The 20,659-nt window shown below is 57.2% G+C and overlaps 1 protein-coding gene across 3 annotated transcripts in view; it reads right to left on the bottom strand.

The window, feature by feature from the left end:
- Positions 1–20,659, bottom strand: part of PPP2R2C (protein phosphatase 2 regulatory subunit Bgamma) — a 139,540-nt gene that overhangs the window by 82,476 nt on the left and 36,405 nt on the right. Inside the window, exon 1 of one of the 3 annotated variants that reach the window (XM_058723152.1) lies at positions 19,997–20,057. The exons of the other annotated variants lie outside the window; for them this stretch is intronic. Coding sequence (XP_058579135.1) covers positions 19,997–20,042 — 46 coding nt within the window. The 5' untranslated portion in view covers positions 20,043–20,057. Of the gene's footprint in view, positions 1–19,996; positions 20,058–20,659 lie in introns of those variants that run through there. 3 annotated transcript variants of the gene reach the window in all.

Below are 20,659 nucleotides of genomic sequence, written 5' to 3' on the forward strand. Positions count from 1 at the left end.
GAGGCTCAGTCGGTTAAGTGTCCAACTTTCGCTCAGGTCATGATCTCACAGTTCGTGAGTTCGAGCCCCACGTCGGGCTCTGTGCTGACAGCTCGGAGCCTGGAGCCTGCTTCGGATTCGGTTTCCCTCTCTCTCTGCCCCTCTTCTGCTCACTCTCTGTCTCTCAAAAATAAACATTAAAAAAAATTTCTTTTTATTAAAGAACTGGGTTTCTGAGCTCAGGGCCACTTTCTGTGGGCCCCGAGGCAGGAGCCCGCCTGGCGGCCTCGCAGAACTAATGAGGCCGCCGTGTAACTGTAATTACACCAGTTCACGAGCCCGCACGGCTTGTTCACGCAGGGCCTAATGAAGCATCCCATGTTCTACAAACCTCACTGTGTGATTTAATTAACCCTCTGCCCCGGGTGTGCCCTCGTCACCCACTGCGAAGGAGGGGACCCCAGCCGGACTCGGGGAGCAGCGGCAGGGACTGTGTAACTGGGGGTGTGCCCTAGAAGGAGGTCCGGTCCTGGGAGAGGGGAGCGCATGCGCCAGCTAGTGGGGTCCGGGATTTGAGTTCGGATTTAGACGGAGGATAAAATATCACAAAGATAACGGGGAGGGTGACAGGTGACAGGTGGCATTTGGTGCAGGGGCACGAATGTGCGGCATGCAGGAAGGGGCCGTCGAGGGGCATTCTGGCTGGTGTGTGGACAGGGCCTGCTTGCACACGAGGCACTGTGGGGTACCCAGAGTCGGACAGACGAGGATGAAACCCAGCTCTGCCACTTGCCACCGGAGTGAGTCTGGGCAAGTGGCCGTCTTCCAGAAACACTTACCCCGGATCAGAGTCCTCTGCATACACTGATCGTTTGATCCACACATTAGCCCTGAGCAACTGGGACTAGCATTACTCCCATTTTGATGAGGAGGAGACCGAGGGTCAGAGAGGACAGGTAAGGAAGCCTACGGGCACACAGCCCGGAAGGGGTGGGGCCAGGATTCCAGCCCAGGCTGTCCGTGCCTGCCTCCAACGCTGGTGTGAATGTTAGCGCTGGCGTGGTCCGCCCCATCCCAGAGCCTGGAGGGCGGCAAGGTGGAGGGGGCGAGGGGTTCCCTTCTTCCCGCCCTTTCTACCTTCCTCCCAGCTGCCCCCTCCCCTGCACCCCTGCTGCACGCAACTTCTGTCTCGCCCTAAACCAACCGCATTCCGTAAGCTCTCACATCGGTGTCTCTTCTCCACCTGGACTGTTCGGACAGCCCTCCATCCCGGTGGCTCTGCCATTTACCCCGGGTACTTAATATTCATGGTGCCTCAGTTTCCTCATCTGGGAAATGGGGATAATAATACCTCCAGGGATTATTTTGAGGATTAAATGAGTTAAGGGTGGAACATGACTTAGAACGGTGCCTGGCAAACAGCATGCACTGTTGAAGTGTTAAATATAATGAAAGTCAGTTTCCATTCTTTTCCTGAGCCCTTCCTGCTAAGGGGTGGGGGTGGCAGGCCCTTCCTGCCTCAGATTGCTGAGACCAGGCTGGGTGTCAGGTCACATACACCAGCCCAGCTCAGTAAAGGACCTCTCTCGGGGTCCAGACCAGTAATAAAGTGACAATGACCATGGCGGCCAACCCTGACTGGGCACCTGTGTGCCAGGCCCCACCTTGGGTGCCTTATGCACCTGCTGTACCTCCTTGAATCCCCATCGCAAGGGTTAAGTGAATACCCCCATTTTACAGATGAGGAAACTGAGGCGTGGGGGGCGGGGGTTAAGTGACTTCTCCAATGTCACACATTTGTGACTCAACAGGGGGTGGGTTCACAAAGCCAGGGTGCCCACCACAGCCACCTACTTGGAACAGCACCATGAAGACGAAGGCTGGGAAGCTGGGCTCGATCACACACATATTATCTTAGGGGAACAGAGACCAACCCAAGTGTGTTCTGCACAGAGCACTAAGGGGACAGAAGGGATCCCAAACCCTATTCCAAACGGCACCCTGGAAGAAGGGTGGGATGCTGGACCAAGAGAAGACAAGACTCACTGTCCTCTGGGGTCTGCTGGGTTCTCATGGTTAACAGGGAGCTGGCTTCGTCTGTGTGGCCCCACAGGCCCAACCGGTCCAGCGGGCAGACGCTCAGCTCGGTTTACGATGAACCTACCAGTCAAAGCTGAAGACAGAACGGTAGGAAGGTGTGAGCTCCCTGGCACTGGAGGTGTGCAAACAGAAGGTGCAGGTTCCCACGTAGAAAATGCTGTAAGGGGAACCTGAGGCATCACTCACACGCTGGGTTTCCTCCAGCCCTGAGATTCTAGAAGGGCACGTACGCTCTGAGCCTGCCTTCCTCCGAGCAGCCCTGCCTCTCCCCAGCTCCGGCTGCCCCCGGCTCTGTGCCCAGTGAGGAGCACACAGCAGGAGCCTAGTAAATCCTCACTGGATGTTTTTGCAGAAGTTGCCGTGGATAAAAGATCAGTTTTAGTAACATTTATAATTAAAAAAAAAAAAAAGACATTCTCTTCACGACGTCAGAAGTTGAGAAGCATCTGCCAGTCAAAAGCAGCAAGGACGATGGAAAGAGACGGAACGGAATATGTACAAACTGTGCGGGGCTCCCAGCTAGATACTGTCAATGTCCAGCTAAGTGACCCCTCAGAATTACCCCGTCTTACAGGTGAGGAAGATGAGACTCAGGGAGGGTAAGCTGGCTGCCCAAGACGACAGTGACTCCTCCCTTTGTTGCCATGTCCCTGGGCACACAGTAGGCGTCCTTAGATGCCCGCTGTGTGCTCGAACAATGACAGACCGCCCCGCCCAAGGACCGCAACTCCAGGGGGCAGCGTCAGGGACCACCCTGTGCTTTCCTGCTCTTGGAACAACGCCAGCTGCAGCCTCATTTCCAGACCCTTCCCCGGCCCTGGAAGGGTCAGCCGCGTACCGAAGAAGGTCCTAACGGAGCCACGGCCCCAGCCCGCAAGACGGACATGCAATCATTTCTTCAACATTTCCTGCTCCGGGCGCCTGGGTGGATCAGTCGGTTGATCAGGTCATGATCTCACAGTGGTGGGTTCGAGCCCCACATCGGGCTCTGTGCGGACAGCTGGGAGCCTGGAGCCTGCTTCCGATTCTATGTGTCCCTTTCTCTCTGTGCCCTCCTCTCCCCCCCGCCCCGCTCACACTCAGTCTCTCTCTCTCAAAAATAAATAAACGTTAAAAAAAAATAAAAAATAAAATAAAATAAAGGTTTCCTGCTCTTTCCCCCAAGAATAAACAGAGCAAACACACACACATACTCTGACATTCACACCAGCTGGAGCGGAACCCCGTTGGCCCAGCGGCTTGGGGCCAAAGCCAGGGCCTCAGATGTGGGGATTCGCCCGACTTTACCGCTGCTGAGGAACCACTAATGACCCCAGCACCACCCGTCTTGCCGTAATTAAACTGCCAGGGGGACACTGCTGGGGACGCGGCCAGGGCCCAAGGGTATTGGCCTCGGTGCCGTGATCACAGCCAGGATCTGTCCCCTGTGGGTAGAGGACCCCGGCTGACTTCTCGGCCTACGCAAAAACATGGGCCTTGTTTCCCGTAGTGACAGTGAAAGCTGACTCAGGTCTCCACGCCGGGGTCTTCCGTGACCCGCATTTTTAAATGCAGATACCCCAACAATCCTCTTGTTGGCGGGTAGAGGCACCGAGGCCCTGAGAAGGGGCCTGATTGGTCCAACATCACAGCTAGCAGGGGGCAGAGCCGGATTCCCTCTCAGAACCCCCCAGCTCGCCACGACCACCAGCCCCCGAGGCCACTGCTCCCGCCCTCCGCTTCCTCCTGTGCGCCTCATTCCTTACACCCCCTTCATCAGAATCAGAGAATCCTCCATTCGAGTCCTGGCAGTCAACGCCACATAGCCAGTCGATGGCCAGAACCGGATCAGCGAGGCCCAGATCTACCAAATATCCTCTGGACAACACCACAGATGGTGTGTGTGCACGCGCGTGTGCCTGCCTGTGGCTGCGGTGTGTGTTTTAATAGCCACGACGCAAAGAAACAAAATACCGTCTGGTATTTCTTTATCCTGCGCCTGGCTGGAGGCAGCACTGGTCTGAGCTGGGACACCACTCAGCTGGCGACAGGGCAGGCCGAGGATTTATTCAGAAGCGCTCTGTGTTACTTTCTACCCGTATGAGGACAGCTGGTTCTCCGGAGATCTGAGCTCGGTGCTCTGGCCACGTGCACGGTGGGGATTCCGGTGGAAATGAATTACGCAGGCAGCTCTGGTCTCTGCTGGGGTGAGGGCGGCCGGACAGAAAGCAGGAGGCCGTGGGGGAGCACCAGACAAAGCGGAAGTCCCTTTGACGCTCAAGGAAGGCCAAGGACGTGCACAGTTTACACAGAGCCAGTATCTGGCTCTCACTTCACCAGTTCAAAGAGCCCTGCGAAGTGGGCGGGTTTCTTCCCATTGTTCAGACGGGGAAGCTGAGGCTCAGAAAGGCAAGAAAGAAGAGAATGGAACTCCTGGTGAGCTACTTGTGTGTTCACAAGGCCCCATGCCGGGCGTGACCTAACAGGAGGCGTGGTGTGGAGGGAGGACCAGGGAACGGGGAACCCAATGCAAACTGCTGCTCCTTCACTGCTCCTGGCTGTGCAACCTCAGCCCAGCCACCTAACCCCTCTGAGCCTTAGGGGCTTTCATCTGAAAGCCCCGATCAAAGTACTTCCTGTGCAGGGCTGTCTGCAGTGCTCAGCACGTGCTGCCGGCTTCCTGCACCAGCCTGCTGCCCTTGACTCTGGGAGCGAAGGGCCATTCTCCCAGGGGCCAACGGAAGCATCTCACCCACGCGCACAAGGACGGGATGGACAGCGACAGCAACAGGTGCAGGTGACGGCGCCGAGAAACTCCAGGACAATGGGCGAAGAGCTGTGTGCCCTGGCTGACGGGTGACAGCCACACCCCCCTGTCCACGGGTTCGAGGACCGGCTGCATTTCCCCGGCTCGGAAGCGGACACCCAGGACGGGAGGCCTCCCATGGGCCCAAACCCACCAGTGCCAGTGGGTGCACCATGCCAGCCCGCGAGGGGCTCGGAGCCCCTTGGAAACTACCAAAGACACATCTGGAGGTTAGACCTCCAGCAGTTTAAATCTATTTGCATTTGGAAGATACTCAGCATCTTATTTTAAGGGCAAATTTGTGCCTACTTTACTATTTCTGCTTAAAACCCAAGAACAAAAAAACCCTCGATATGCTTGCCCGGCCGAGGCTCAAGCATGTGTGGACCAGGGTGACGGTCACACTTTGGAAAGCACCTCTGTGCCCTGGATCCTGTGCAGAAGCCGGGCAGATGCCAAGGGCTCACAGGAGGGCACCTGAAGCTCATCCAGTCCAGGCCTCACCGGTGTCCTCTCTCCAGGGCCCCGCAGTAGACCTCCAGCTGACTCTCATCCCTCCCAACATGGGGATCTCACTACCTCCTCGTACAACCTGTTCCAATTTAAGGTGGCTGTGGTAGAACATACTTCCCCCGAGTGTTCCCCTACCGGTTCCCCCTTTTCATCCCACACAGAGCACCCAGCTCCGGTATCCACGGGACAAGTGAGAGGGACAACAGGTTCAGTCTTTTGTTCCAATCCCTGCCTGTGACATTGGGTCTTTCCATTTGGCTTCCTTACCGGCAATGTGAACACAATCTGCCTGGGACTGAGCCCGCCCTCTTCCGAAACAAACCCACTCCTCCCCCATGTCCACCCATCAGCCCAGCCTCAAAGCCAGAGTCGGCTCAGTGCCCCTCCCCCCTCCCCCAGGATAACACGCCGACCAAGATACTCTCATCACCAGGCCGCCTGTGAGCCCGGCCCTGCGCACACAGCAAACCCACAACGGGGAGTTTCTCCCACTTTACAGATGAGAAAACTGAGGTTCAGAGAGGTCATACAAGCTGACGAAGTCACACGGCTACCAAGAGTGAGAGCCAGGATTCAAACCCGGGTCTGAATGAAACCCAGTGAAACTGTCATGGCCAGTCTAGCAGCACGGCCTGCGTCCTTTCTGCCACCTTGATGCCCCTTATCCTGCCCTTCGGGGACCCTCCCCCCAGCCTCTGCTCAGCTTAGCACTCGCCACCATGCCTCCAGCCTTGCCCACCCCCTGCCCCCTCCGGCCTGAGTTCGCCCACACAGCAGACCAGCTGCCAGCTCCAGGACAAAGTGGGAGCCCTGGCTGAGAACCCTGCACACCAGCCAGGCTTCTCTCTTGCCATCCCTGCCCCCCTCCCCCCACCTCTGCTCCAGTTACACCGACCCCCTGGCTGTGTCCGGGCTGCCAACACGCCCTCTGGCCACGCAGATACCCAGTGGCAGAGCCAGGCTCTGAATCCGGATCCTTCCGTTTCTCAAGATCTGACCTCCCACAGCTGGGACCACTTGCCAGAGTCGGGGACACATGTCTTCCAGACTCCTGCCGCACCCCTGCACTCATCCTGGGAGGGAGGGTGACTCACTCTGGTGCACCTGGAAGGAGGGCCGGCACGAGGAGCCCAGCCCCTCCTCGCCCCCCCGCCCGGCATCGCCTGCCAGAGTCCAGAGACAGGCAGGTTCCCCAGACCATTTCTGGGGTTCGCCGTTAGGACGCCCATTTGCCGAGACACCCAAGCCATGTCCTCCAGTAGCCACGACGCAGTGCTTGAAGCGACATTCTGCTTCCCTATGCTGCCTCCCCGTCTGGGTGAGCCCCTGGGCGCCCTGTAAGGACATCGTAAAGAATGAGGAGGGGTCGGGGCGCCTGGGTGGCTCGGTCGGTTGAGCGGCCGACTTCGGCTCAGGTCACGATCTCGCGGTCGGTGGGTTCAAGCCCCGCGTCGGGCTCTGGGCTGACGGCTCGGAGCCTGGAGCCTGCTTCCCATTCCGTGTCTCCCTCTCTCTCTGCCCCTCCCCGATTCATGCTCTGTCTCTCTCTGCCTCAAAAATAAATAAACATTTAAAAAAAAAAACTTAAGGGGCGCCTGGATGGCGCAGTCGGTTAAGCCGCCGACTGCGGCTCACGTCACGATCTCGCGTGATCTCTCGTGAGTTCGAGCCCCGCGTCGGGCTCTGGGCCGACGGCTCGGAGCCTGGAGCCTGCTTCCCATTCCGTGTCTCCCTCTCTCTCTGCTCCTCCCCTGTTCACGCTCTGTCTCTCTCTGTCTCAAAAATAAAATAAACGTTTAAAAAAAAAAAAAAAAAAAGAATGAGGAGGGGAGGGGGTGAATGGAAAGGGACGGGGTGGGGATGGTGCTTCTAAGAAAAGGAAAGAAAGAAGGGCTCAGAGACCCCCAGGCCCCACAGACTAGGTGATCACACAGACCCTCCCCCCGATTACACTAATTAAGGGCATGGCCCCTCCTCCAATTCTGCCGCCTGTTCGTTCGGGCCTCAGAATCCTCTGCTAAGAAGCACCACCCTTTCTGGGGCTCCTGGCACCCCTCCCTCTCTGTGGCCTCGGCCTGGCCCTCCCCCACCCCCTCCGCCTGCACCTATCCCCTCCCTGCAATATACTGAGAATGAGCTTCTCGGATCCCAAGGGCAGCCGAACTGGGTGTGTTTCCAGCGCCCAGCCTGCCTGGCTCCCTCTGGACACTGCTCCGGCTTCTCGGTAAACACATTCTCCTGCAGAGACTCTCAAGTCGGAGGGCCCCAGGGACCCCAGCCCGGGGCCTCGGCCCTGTGGCAATAACGCAAAGATGCTCCTGTTTGAGCAAACAGGTCTTCTCGGGACACATTCTGCTTAAGGCCAGGAGAATCTAACCAAGGGTGGGATCGAGGCTGTGTGTGCCCCGGGAGGGGAGGGGAGGGCAGAGCAGGAGGGAGTGGGTGCACGGAGCAGCCAGCAGGGAGGTGCCCGTGGAGTCGCCATGCCTCAAACGGCAGCATCCCTGACGGATTTCTGTTGCTCAATGCAATGATCTGGGATGAGGAGGGTTCTCTTAGCTCTGGTCAACGTGGCCCAACCGTCCATGGCCGGGACAATGCCTTGAGCAGGCAGGGACTCTGGAGGGGGACGAGGGGGCAGAAGAAGGACCACGCTGTGGTCACCATGCTGCCATTTGCCTTGTAGCCTCAGGTAAGTCACCTCCCTCGCTGAGCCTCTGTTTGCTCACCCGTAAAACAGGGTGACCACAGCAACCCTTGCACGGTGGCAACATGGGACCCAAGGGAACAGGGGACACAAACCCACTCTGGAAGGAGAGAGGGCCTGGCAAAAATGTGAGGCTTTATCCTTCACAGCCAGTGACTACAGAAGTGTTACTAACAGCAGGCAGCCCTGTGCTGTGCCGGGCACACCGTACCCCATTCTCAGGACAGGGAGGCTTTCTGTGCCCTCCGAGGGAGGAGGCCGAATAAAGCCCGGCAAGGTTAAGACATTCACCCGGGGTCACACAGCTGCCACGCAGCAAAGCTGGAATTCCAATCTGGGTCTGACTCCCAACTCTGGCCCTCCCAGGACCAGCTCACACGGCTTTTAGAAATCATTTCCCCCTTTTCTAGAGTCTGAGTCTCCAGGACTGAACCTGGGCCCCGGCACGTGGCCCTGAGCCAGGGCTGGGTGCGGTTCAAATGACGTCATTAGCCCAGACACCCGTCAGACGTAACTCCCTTCGGCTGATTCTCCTCCCCTCTGTCATCAAACTCTGCACAGGAGGTGACTCGGCCAGAATACCTGCCCTCCCTCAGAGACAATGACACCACGGAAGTCACTGCAGTGAAAGTGGGGGCTGAGGGAATACCTGACCCAGAGAGGGCTTCTGGAAAGCTTCCTTTGTTCTTCAAACAAATCTCCCCTGAGCTCCTGCAACGTGCCAGGCCCTGCGCCCAGCGCCGAGGAGGAAAGTGTGAACAGGATGGGTCCTGGGCATGGAGGCAGGCAGGTGTGCGCCCGCCTAGTGCTGTCCTGTGACCTTCACTCAGGAAAACCAGCCCTTATTCCCTACTGACAGGTGGGAACACTGAGGCCAGGGGGGCTCCGGGCCCACTCCTCCATCAGGCAGTTGGCTGACGGCAGAATCCAGGACCCTTCTGCGCCCCCGGGGGAGGACTGTGCATGCAGCTGGGGTTCCCCACAGGCAGAATTCATGCCTCAAGTCCAGGGGCTGGCAAAGTGCAGCCCATAAGCCAAACCCAGCCCCAGATGAAGAATGTGTTTTGCGTTTTTAACGGGTTATAAAACAAACGACCAAGAAACAATGACAACAAAGCAAAGCAAACTATGCAGGAGACGCTGTATTTTAGTCCTTCGAACCTAAAACATTCTCTGTCTGGTCATTTACACAAAACGTGTGTCACCCTCGCCCTGTCCACACCTCACTTTGCAGAGGAAGACAACCGGGGGGGTCAGCGCATTAGGGGCTGGGCTGGGTCTGTGTCTTAATTCTCTTTCTGACTACGAATAAAGAGGCTGGAGACACTGGGAATGTATTGTCTCACGGTTCTGGGGGCCAGAAATCCAAAGAGCGCCAAGCAGGCTGATTCCCTCCGGGAGGCTCCAGGGGAAATCCAGGCATTGTCTTTCTAGTTTCTGGTAGCTTCCAGCAGCCCTCAGCCTCCCCTGGCTTGTAGGCAAGTCACTCCAGGCTCTGCCTGTCTTCACACGATACCCTTGCCTGTGTCTCTGTGTGTCCCTCCTCTTCTGAGGACACCAGTCATTGGATCCAGGGCCCATTCCAGTATGACCTCATCTTAAATAATTGCATCTGTAAAGACTCGATTTCCAAATAAGCCTATATTCGCTAAGGTTCTGGGTGGATTCGAACCAGGCGGGCAGCGAGGCCCAGCCTGGGAGTCATAACTGCCTGTGCAGCTTCTGGCCCCCGGGACCAGACTTTTCCTGCAACGTGTCAGCTTCTGCCTGTGAGCTGCAAGGGCAGGCCCCTCACTGCTTCCCTAGGCCCACCTCCGCCTCCCACCTGCTTAGGTCCGGAAAGGGAACCACGGGGTGGCTGAGCACCCGTGATCTGCTGGGGACGCTGTCACCCATGAGTTTGTCACCGACGGAAGTGACAAATCCCGGGGCCCTGCAGATGCTGCAGACAAGAGTAAAGACGAAGCGAATGCCCAGGAAGAGAAGGTGGGTGAAATGAGACGACGTGGCCCTCCAGTGCAATACCAGCCCCCCGACAACGAACATGTTATCTGACCCGTAAAGATGCTCACGACATTCCCGGCACCAGGACTGTGCGGGCACTCTTGGGTGCTCACTAAACACGTCGCTGAATGTTATAATCAGATATTTTAGGTGAATGGACCCTCACCTGTTTCCCAAGCCTCCACTTTGTCCAGCCCACCACATAGCCTTGGGAGGAAGGCTGCTGATGGTGGTGGGGGCAGGGTTGGTTCTCCCTGGTGGGCTTGAGGAGGGCTCCCTGGAGGAGGGGTGCAGGGATGGGCTCTGAAGAGGGTGGAGGGTATTACCTGCAGAGGGATCACTGGGGCCAAAGGCACCGAGGCGCAACCCCGTGTCAGTACCCTTGACCCCAAGCACACCGGGGGACACACAGGGGGAATGGTGGGTGTCTGGTGTCCTTTTGGCTGTTCTGTGCGCACCCCCCTGCATTTGGGGTGAACCCCGGTTACACCCGATGCTCAGAAATGGAGCGGCCAGACCCTCTCTGCGCCCCCAAATACAGGCAGGCAGGAGACCTGGGCTCGGCCAATCACGAGCCTCCTGGCTGGCACATGACCTGCGTGAGCCAATCAGATACTCCTACACAGAAGGGGCCTTGAACTCGATCGTGGCCACGCTGGCTGGCCCCGGTCCTGCCGAAGGGCATCGCAGGCTCCCCGCTTCCGGCTTCCCGGTCTGCCAGTGGCAAATCTGGCTTTGCAGCTCCTGCCCAGTCTCTAGGCCCCACCCAGGGCCAGGGCTCGGCCCCATGTCCGGCCATCAGAGCACCCCACCTGGCACCTAGGTATTCACTAAGTGCTTGTGGCTCACCGGACAGCTCCGGAGATGGGCGCCACCGTCACCTGCTTTGTGTCAAAAGCCCGCTGCTGGCTGCCGCAAACCACGGCCGCGAACGCACAGCCCGCAGACCTGCCTGGCGCCGTGCGGACCAACCAGGTGGCTTCCACCACCAGGGAGCTGAGGGAAGAGAGGAGGGGGCCTGGCACGGTCCTGCCGGGGGCGGGGGGCCGGGGGCTCAGGGCCTGCCCGGCGCTGGGCTCCGACCCAACCATTCGTGGGGTAGAGTCAGCATCAACTGAAATACAGGCGAGAAAGGGCTTGGTCACCAGGCCGGGTACATACACGCTACAAAAGGATGCGTGGACGGCAACCTGTGAGCTTAGCACGTGGCCTGCACCAGCTCTGGAGAAAGACACTGGCACATTCTGAGGTGCTGGGGGTCAGGACTCAACATATGAATGGGGGGGGGGGGGCGGTGGGACACACAGTTCAGCCCGTAACAGTAACACACGTAAAGGCTCTACCATATAAAACTCACACCCGCGTCACCAATAATAATTAGCACTGACCTGTGCCCCCCGAGTGCCAGTAACAGGCCATGCATTTCACACGCATCCTCTCTAAGCCAGGGAACGACCCCAGCCAGGTGGGTTCACATCCCGCCCCGGGGCCTGCCGGATACTCCCCTCCTCCCCTGGCCATGCCCTGCATGGGAGGGACGGCGGGGCATTCCTCATCCTTTCACAAACATTAGAGCCCTACTGTGTGCCAGTCCTGTGCTATCTGGCAGGTACGGTTTAGTCGGCAAGAAACACAAGTCCTTAAGAAAGTTCCTTCCAGCTGGGGAGACAGATGCCAAACAGACAAGCAGTATCGGTGAGGTGTACCTAGGGGGAGCCCAGGAAAGGCCTCCTCAAAGCAGGCCCCGGTGTGGGGCCTGGACCGTTGGGGTCGGGCCCTGGGAGAGGAAAGGACACTCCAGGAAGAGGGGTGGGGTGTGCAAAGGCTGTGTCCTGTGTGTAGAGCTCTGTGGGAGAGGTGGGGCAGGGCTGTTACCCTTCCAGCCCCCACACCTCCCACGAGACCCGGGGCAGTGACCTCACCTCAGAGAGTCTATTTTGTCACTCACAAATGGCCAACGCTAAGACCTCAGAGCCAGACTTTCTGGGTTCAAATCCCGACTCCAGCACTGCTGAGCTGGCCTCCGTGTGCACACTTCCTCCTCTGTGACTTAGGGATACAAGTCTCCAGCTCTAGGCCTGTCCTGGGGAAGCAAGACTTAGGTTTATACAGGCAAAGAACTTAGCACGAGCCTGGGACCCAGAAGGCTCTAGAAACAATGTTCATTGCTCCTGTTCTCGTTTATCTGGGGTTGTCTGGGGACAAGAGGAAGGATGCGGCAGCACTGTGTGCCCCAACGCAGAAACCGCATGGGCTGGGGCAAGGGTCCTCCTTCTCCACCGGGTCCCTAGAGCAGCCAGCCCTCCTCAACTCTGAGCTCTTCCCCTGTTGGCCCCTCCCAGGAGACCCTGCGCCCAGGGTTAGCTTAGCCACACCCTCCCCACAATCATTAAGGGCAGGTTCAGGAGCCCCATGCTGGCCACACTCAGTTCTGTGCCTCACACGCTGTGTGTCCTGGGCACATGCATAACCTCTCTGATCTGAGCTCCCTCAGGGCAGCGCTGTCACCTGGAGAACAGGATCAGGCCAGCCCCCTCCTTGGGAGTCCCACGAGGACCCAGGCCAGCCAGGTCTGACAAGGCAGTGCTGCCCAAAGCTTAGGGGTGCTTCTCTCCAAGTGCAGCCTGTTCTCGGGGCGCTGTGAGACTCCCAAGCAGAGACTCAGAAGCTCTACACGTTCTCCTCCGCCACCTGCCCAAACGTGTGAACGTGTGGCTTTTGGTTTCCAAGCAGACGCAAGACCCTCCGCCTTTCCGCAGGAACAGAGGGCTGGGTGGCCCAGGCAGCTGCCATTTCCTGTTCGGCACACACGGGAACCCTGAGAAAAGCGTGTCCGTGCCTGTCCCCAGCAGCAGCACAACCGGGCATCTCTGAACCCACTCCAGCATCAGATCCCAGGTGGCCGCGGACTGAATGTTGGCATCTCCCCAGAACGGGTACGTGGAGGCCCTAATCCCTCAGCGGGATGGCGTTTGGAGTTGGGGCCTTCGGGAGGCAGTTAGGTCACAGGGGGGGAGCCTTCACGAGGGATCAGCAACCTGACAAGAAGAAACAAGAGAGCTTGCTTCTCTCTCCGTCTTGTCAGCACACCGCGTCAAGGTGGCCGTCTGCTAGAAGGCAAGAGAGCTCTCACTAAGAACCAAATTGGCTGGCACTTTGACTCTGGTTTCCGGCCTCCAGCACGGTGAGAAAAAACTGTTGATCAAGTCCCCAGGCCACGGTACGTCGTTAGGGCAGCCTGAGCTGACGGAGACAGCGGGGAGCGGCATCTGTTGGGGGCAAATCCGCGTGCAGGGAGAACACGGCCCCAGAATCAATACTTGAGGGAGCCCGGGGAGGGGGGCGCGGGTGTCTGCAGCCACGGTAGGGTGGGATGGGCCACTTCCCAGGGGCAGGCTCTGATCCATGCAGCCAATCCAAGGAGCCAGCAGGCACCCAGCCGTTGCTATGGTGCCCACGGGGTCGTGGCCAATCACCTCCTTCCTGGCCGGCTCGGTCCCGGGGACCAACGGGGTCCCTCTGCCGAGCCCGGGACTGGCAGGAAGCGGCTCCTTGGATCGGACAGCAGCCAGCAGCCCGCGGCCCTCACATTACAGGCTCCTCACGGAGGGGAGAGGCAGCCCCGCGGTCCAGCCACCTCTACGGTCAACTGCTAGAACTCCCAACAGCGGGAATCCTTCCAGCGCCACACGTGCTTCCCGAAGCCCTTCCCGCACGCCTGCTGCGCACCGGGATCCGGGCTGAGGATGTGAGATGCAGAGACGCAAGGCGGGGCCTGGCCTCCAACTGCTCGTGGCTCAGGACAAAGGGGTTGGGACCCACACGGGGGAGCGGCTGGCTCAGTCCGCTCGGGGAAACGTGTGCTGCACGTATCGACACCTGCACGACCATGTGGTCCCTATGTTTCAACACAAGGGCAGCGTCGCCTCCCTCTACAGCACCCCCACTCTATCCTGCCAGTGCTCCAAAGCACTCTCAATGTCACTGTCAGAAGACAGAATGGACCATCCCAGAGCAGAGCCAGAATGGCATCGCGGAGGGCGGGTGCTGGCCGGGGCCCTTGAGAAATCAGGGTCAGCCTCCTACGTAAACAGGGAGGTTGGGTCACCTGCCCAAGGTCATCGGGAGTCGCATGGCAGGATTCACGCTCAGCTCTGACTGCAAGCCTGCGTTCTAACCACCCACACAGCAGGCCACCCTCACTCTCCTCTTTGGCCCAGAGCCTGGCTCTTTGCTAATGAGACCCACAGAGCTGGGTTGGGCCCGGCTTCGGACGCCTACGCTCTGTGCCCATGGGGCTTAGAGGGCCAGGAGGGGTCTGCCAGGCTCCTGCTGGGTGCTCGGTGCCTAGAACAGGTCTGGTACACAGTAGGTGCTCCATACAGGTTTGTTGAATGAATAAAAGAACTGAGCAGGAGAATGAGGGCTCAGCCGTCAGTGCCTGGGTGCTCAAATGAAGACTGGGAAATCCTGGCAAGACGACTCCTTCCAACTAACTCAACAGCCACATCCCAGGTATAGGCATTTGCAACCAGGCCAGCGGCTCCCAAGCTGGGGCCTGGCCTCAGGGCCCGTCTCCCACGCTCAGCTCCAACCAGACAGAAATTCGAGCAGCAAGTCCCTGTCATGTCTCCGGACAGCGATTCCAGATCCAGGCTGTCTGGCGGGTTATGTGGAAGAGAAGGCTGGAAGGGCCTCCTGGGAGGAGACCTTCACGGCCTCTGCTCACCTCTGGTTCCTGTCACCGTGGCTGTGCCTAATACCCTCTAACAGCTGTCTGGACAGACACCCCTCCGCAAGACTTGCTCACAGCAAGAAGTCAGGACACGGCTGGCCCGAAGTCCCCCCTCTTCCAGCCAAGTTCGTAGGAGGTGCTGTCTCTGCCACCCCAATGTCCAGCTCCTGGGCCTGGGCTTGTTTGGTTCTGTGGAGGGGGGTGGGGAACAGGGAAGAGACCAGAGTCACAGAGCCACCTGTGACTCTACCATTAAAGGTCAGGGCTTCCATTTTTCTGGCTAAGAAACCACACCATGTCAGGGCAGCTGGAGTTTAGCAGGCCTGGAGGGCTGACTCATCTGAACCAAACTCACAAGAGACTAATGAATAAGCCAGGCAACTCATTTACGGTGATAACACGGACAGCGACCGGAACAGGCACCAGGCCCCTTGTGAAGTGTCCCAGCCAGGAACAATCGCCCTGCAATGTGGGCAGGAGATGGCTACAATCTACAGACACAAAACCAGAGCCCTGGGAGGCAAAGGGATTAGCTCAGAGTCCCAACCGGGAAGAGGCAGAGCTGGGATTCAAACCCAGGTCTGCCTGACTCCCAGGCTCTGCACAGTCTTTCACTACAGATGGTCTGACCCTGAGCCACACCCCTTCCTCCATACCAAGGGCTGGCATATTAATCAGGGAAAACAAAAGTAATAGGATGTTTACACAGAGAAAGAAATTTAATAAGGCATTGGCTCATGTGGTTATGAAGGCTGACAAGGGCAAAAGCTGCAGGGTTAGCCAGCAGCCTAAAGACTCGAGGAGAGGCCCCGTTGCAGTCTGAGTCTGAAGGCTGCCTTCTGACAGAACTCCGCCTTGCCGGAGGAAGTCAGTCTCCACTCTATTGGGGCCATCAGCTAATTAGATGAGGCCCACCCGCGTTATAAAAGGTAAACTGCTTTACTCAAAGTCTGCTGATTTAAAAGTTAATCGTATCTAAGAATGCCCTCACAGAAACATCCAGAATAACGTTTGACCACACATCTGGGCACCACAGCCCGACCAGGTTGACAGATAACATCACCGTTGGCAAATTCTTTCTATAAAAGGCCAGAGAGTCGACAGGGAGAGTCTGTGGCCATACGGTCTCTGTTGCAGTTCCCCGGCTCGGCCGTCATCACACAAAGGCAGCCGCAGTCTGTAAGTGAGCAGGTGTGGCTGTGTTCCAACAAAACTTTATTTACAAAAGCAGGCAGTGGGCGGGGTTTGGCCCACAGGCTGTCGTCGCCACCCTGTCTCGAAACCACACGACAGGGCAGGAGCAGCATGAACTTCTGACCATGACCCTGCATTTCTCTAACTTAAACACCGCGTCTGTATTTTCATTTCTCAGCTTGCTTTCACATTTCTTAAAAAAATTAATGTAGGGCTCAAATCAGATCATCAGCAGTCAATTAACAGTAAATCTCAGGCCCTCATACATGGTAAAAAAAAACAACGACGAACACAAGCCTCACGAAGATGTGTTTTAATTGAAAACTATAAAGAAGGAAGGCCATTAAAGAAATCTACAGCAAACGTTAAAGGAAACCCAAAAGTAAACAGTCCAGGACGATAACATTAATTCCAGCACCGCTGATCCGAATTACAGCCGAGTCCCTGGTCACAAGCAGCTCGAGAGACCCTGGAGTCCTGGCTGTTGCTCTGGATTTAGCAGAATATCCTGTGTGGCTCTGTCTCGCTTCCCATTTTCTGTAGAGAGAAAGCTCTGACGGGGATGAAAAGCCAAATTTATGACCCGTCTCATAGCGTTGAAGCAGCTCCTTGAGGCCTTATTGTATGCTAACACGCTGGACATCAATCCTTGACGGAATGGAGTTCACGGTCAGGGGATTAATGAGTGCCCCGTCACGTCTGAGAAGAAAGGCTCCCGGAGCGCAGGCTGGCCCCTGGGAAGCAGGGCCGGCTGAACCCCCACAGCTTCCAGAAGGCATGACGATGAGGCAGCCCTCGCTGGAGACGGTGTGGTGACGGTGCAATGAGGACACCGGCCCAGAGACGCTGACCACCTTGCCCGAGGCCACACGTCACGTCTGCAGGGGCCTGGCCCCCATCTGAATGCCCCAGTTTCCTAAGCTAACATTGCTGCTCAGGGCCCGGCGGATCCGGACCAAAGTTGGGGTGTGAACTTCCGCTCGAGCCGTGGCCGCGTGAATCGAGTTCCAGCTCCACAACCAGCGGGATTTTCCCCAGCGCCGAAATCAACGAGAGGCCACCACAACCAGACCCTTGATGGGTATGATGCTTCACAGCCGCCCTCATCTCCCTTGAAACCCTGAGGGCTCCCTGATGATCATGCAGGTGTCCCAGAAGGAAGGCGAGGCCCAGAGAGGTCTAGCAATTTGCCTGAGGTCACACAGCCTGCAGCAGTGGTCTGGCTCCAAAATCCATGCTCTCTCTGCTCCACTTCTAACACCTTGTATCAGCGAAAAGCCAAAGACCATGGGTTCAGGAAGACAAAGGCGACTCCCCTGTGTGACAGCACCCCACCACCGCCACAGGGTGCTGGGAAGAACTGGCTTTCAGTGCGAGGTAAGGACCACAGCCACAGATTCGTAGTTGTACCGAGCACTCCTAATCTCAGAGCGAGCCTACCCAAGACAGGAATCGAACGACTGAGGGAGGAAGGGGCCGATCTCCATGGGGGCAATACGCATCCTATGGCCGGTTTCAAGCTACCAACAAGATAACGACCAGCTCACAACACTAAAAGCTGAGTAACTGGCTCTCGTGAGCTACTAGGAGCAGCTTCAGAATGTGATCGGGTGAGACCCACCTCCTGGGGTAAAATAAGTTAGGGCCACGGGGTTTCCAGGGGCTTCCGCAGAGAGGGGGACCGGGCAGAGACCATGAATGGCCAGCTGCCAGAACGCTGGAGGACCCAGAAGTCAGACCACCACTCCCTGGTTCCTTTGTAAGTCCACCCATCCCCAGTCTGTGCTCTGGAGGAGACTGAGCACCAAGACTGCATAGGGAGCACTGTTTTCCATCCGTTCCCCGTTTCTGAGCTCCCCTGCCCTGGTGTCGTTCCATGCTGGCTTCTGCCCAACTGCACCTGCGACTCTCTTAGGAAGATGCCCTCCGCACCCCCAAAGAGAGGGGGCAGTGCCTGGGAGTGCTGATGACCACCCCCCACCCCAGGCCCATAGCAGTAACGGCTGCCTTACCCCCACTGAGAACAATCCATCAGGATCAGCCTGAAACTACCTTCATCTGAAATCACCCCCTGCCCCCCCATGCCCCACCTAGTCTCCCCCGGGAGCACCTCCTTAATAAGTCGCTTACACTCCTATCCCGGCTCAGGGCTTCTAGGGAAACCCCCCCTCCTCACTCCCACCAAGAGCCTGGATTCTCACAACCTCAAGCCTACCTTGGACACTTTCCAGCACCTTCCAGCCAGTGTGGTCTTGGGGTGGAGGCTGGACCAGCTTCTACTGACTCTTTGCTCTCTCCCCCATTCACGCCCCTCCCCCCCACACACACACACACACCTGGTCTCAGTCTCCCCTTCCATCCCTGCCCCCTCTGAGCCAGCCTCCAGCAGCGGCCGGTGAGTGAGCACAAGTCGGAGGAAGTCCCCACCCTGCCTTCCACCGGCCACACATCACCATCGGGAGGATCCGGGCCAGCGCCCGGGCCGACACACGTTTTTATTTCTGCAGCAAAACATACCAAACTTCACACTAAAGGCATAAATACAGACTGTAAGTCAACTCGAGACATCAATTTAAGTCAGGTTTTGCTGCCTAACAAGTCACACAAAAGTCTTCTGGCTTTTGGAGCTTTGGGACGTGAGATCACTGAACGGGTTTTGTTGGGCAGCTCTATCCTATTTCCCCGTGAAGGGGAGAGCTGGACCGGAGGCCTTGGGCGGCTTTCCCACTTCTAGATGCCAGCAAATCCCCTTCCAAATGGTTGCTCTCATTTTGGCTTCCAAGGGCGGTGCGTGCGCAACTCCGCTTCTCCACCCTCCCTCCGCTCGGATACATGAGACTTGGAAAATTTTGCACATCGGAGGGCTTTGAAAGGGTCCTGCCTCATTTCCCCATTCATTCGTTGAGACCCAGCAGGACGGCAGCCGCCGAGCCTCCCCTGGATGAGGATGAGCCGGCCGGCCCTCCTTAGGGCCCCGCTCCAGACCCCCTCTTCCTGGCTGTGGCCAATCCGTCGACAGGTTGGCCTCTGCCACGCGGCTGAGAGGCCCCTGGGCTCCGAATCCAGGCCCTGGGTTCAACCACGGACACAGTCATCGTAACAGCTAATTCGACTGTACTTTGGTTCTTGCCTAATCATTTCACTTGAATGAACTCGTTAATCCTCGACATGCTTATGTGGTAGTGTCCTAACCCTTTCAGGCTGTTGTAACAAAAATACCATAGACGGGGTAGCTTATACGCAATGAACAATTTGCACAGTTCTGGAGGGTGGGAAGTCCGAGAGCAGGGCACCAGAAAACTCGGTGTGCGGTGCGGGCCCGTATCCTTGGCCGTCTCTTCACTAGGACATCACATGGTGCAAGAGACGAGCTCACTCTCTGGGGTCTCTTCATGAGACAATGTTCCTAATCCTGAGGGCTCTGCCCACATGACCTCATCGCCTCCCAAAGGCCTCACCTCCTAATACACCACCTTGGGGGTTAGGATCCCATATGTGGATTCTGGAGGGACACAAACATTAAGACCATAGCAGTAGGTACAATCCTTAACTCCATTTCACACGTCTGACACCCACAGAGGCGAAGTGACGTGCCCAAGGTCACACAGATGGGAGGTGGCCCAGCCGGCATTTGCACTCCGCAGGCTCCAGAGCTTAGGGTCATCATTTTTCTAAGCTGTGCAGTCTCTGGTTACGGAAAAGTACAACAAAACCAACCGCGAGAGCGAGTCTCCCTGACATGCTTCTCTCTCCCCACCTGCTGTCCTGACTGGTGGCAACCACCGTGAACAGTTTCAAGCGCATCATCCTGCCAGAAATATTGTATGAACAGCAATCCTGAAATATCCCATTTCATTAGCCTGGGTGTCCCAGATCTCCCACTACCCCGCACCTTGCCCGTGTCACCTAAAGAATCTTTGACACTGTCCCACATCCGGGTGCATCGGGCCGCCTCATGCTTTCCATCGCGGAGCCTTACCAGCCTCTGGGACAGTTCGTCTGGCCAGTCCCCTACTGATGGCCATCACGGTTACTTCGCCCTTTGGTATCACCACCAATAATACGGTGCATCTCGTGGGCCAGCGTCATTTCTCACTTACGTGAGCGTCTTTAGTAGACAATGGTCACAAGTGGGCTTCCCGAGTCCAGAATTGTCATCATTCGGAGTTCCTGCTTCCCCTGCGCCCTGGCCACCACGTGCACGATCAGGCGTCTGGCCCTTGCCTATATGACCCGTGGAAACGGTACCTCGTTTTAACTTGTGATCCTCTCACCAGTGTATCTTTCCTCTTTCCTCACTCACCGCACTCCCTATCAATCCATGAAGTCAAATCTCCTGTTTGGCAAGTTTTCTTGAAATATTGCTTTACTTAGTCATTTCTGTTCCCGTCTTCGGGGACCCCAGTTGCGAGTATGTTGGGTCTCCTCTGTCTCCTGGGTCACTTGTTTTCTCCTCCTTTATTTATATTAATCTGCCTTGCTTTTCCCAGCCCCGCCCTCCGGATCTCCCAGTGTGTCCCTGTACTTCCCGTTGGAAAAATTCCATGGTGGACTTTGGCTTTCAGGAGGCTGCATTTTTCAGTCCATCTGTCTTACGGGGCTCCGCCGTGTCGCCTCGTCTCCGGAGCTCTGGCACCCCTGC

This window comes from Neofelis nebulosa, chromosome 3 (assembly GCF_028018385.1).
Source record: "Neofelis nebulosa isolate mNeoNeb1 chromosome 3, mNeoNeb1.pri, whole genome shotgun sequence".
NCBI lineage: Eukaryota > Metazoa > Chordata > Mammalia > Carnivora > Felidae > Neofelis > Neofelis nebulosa.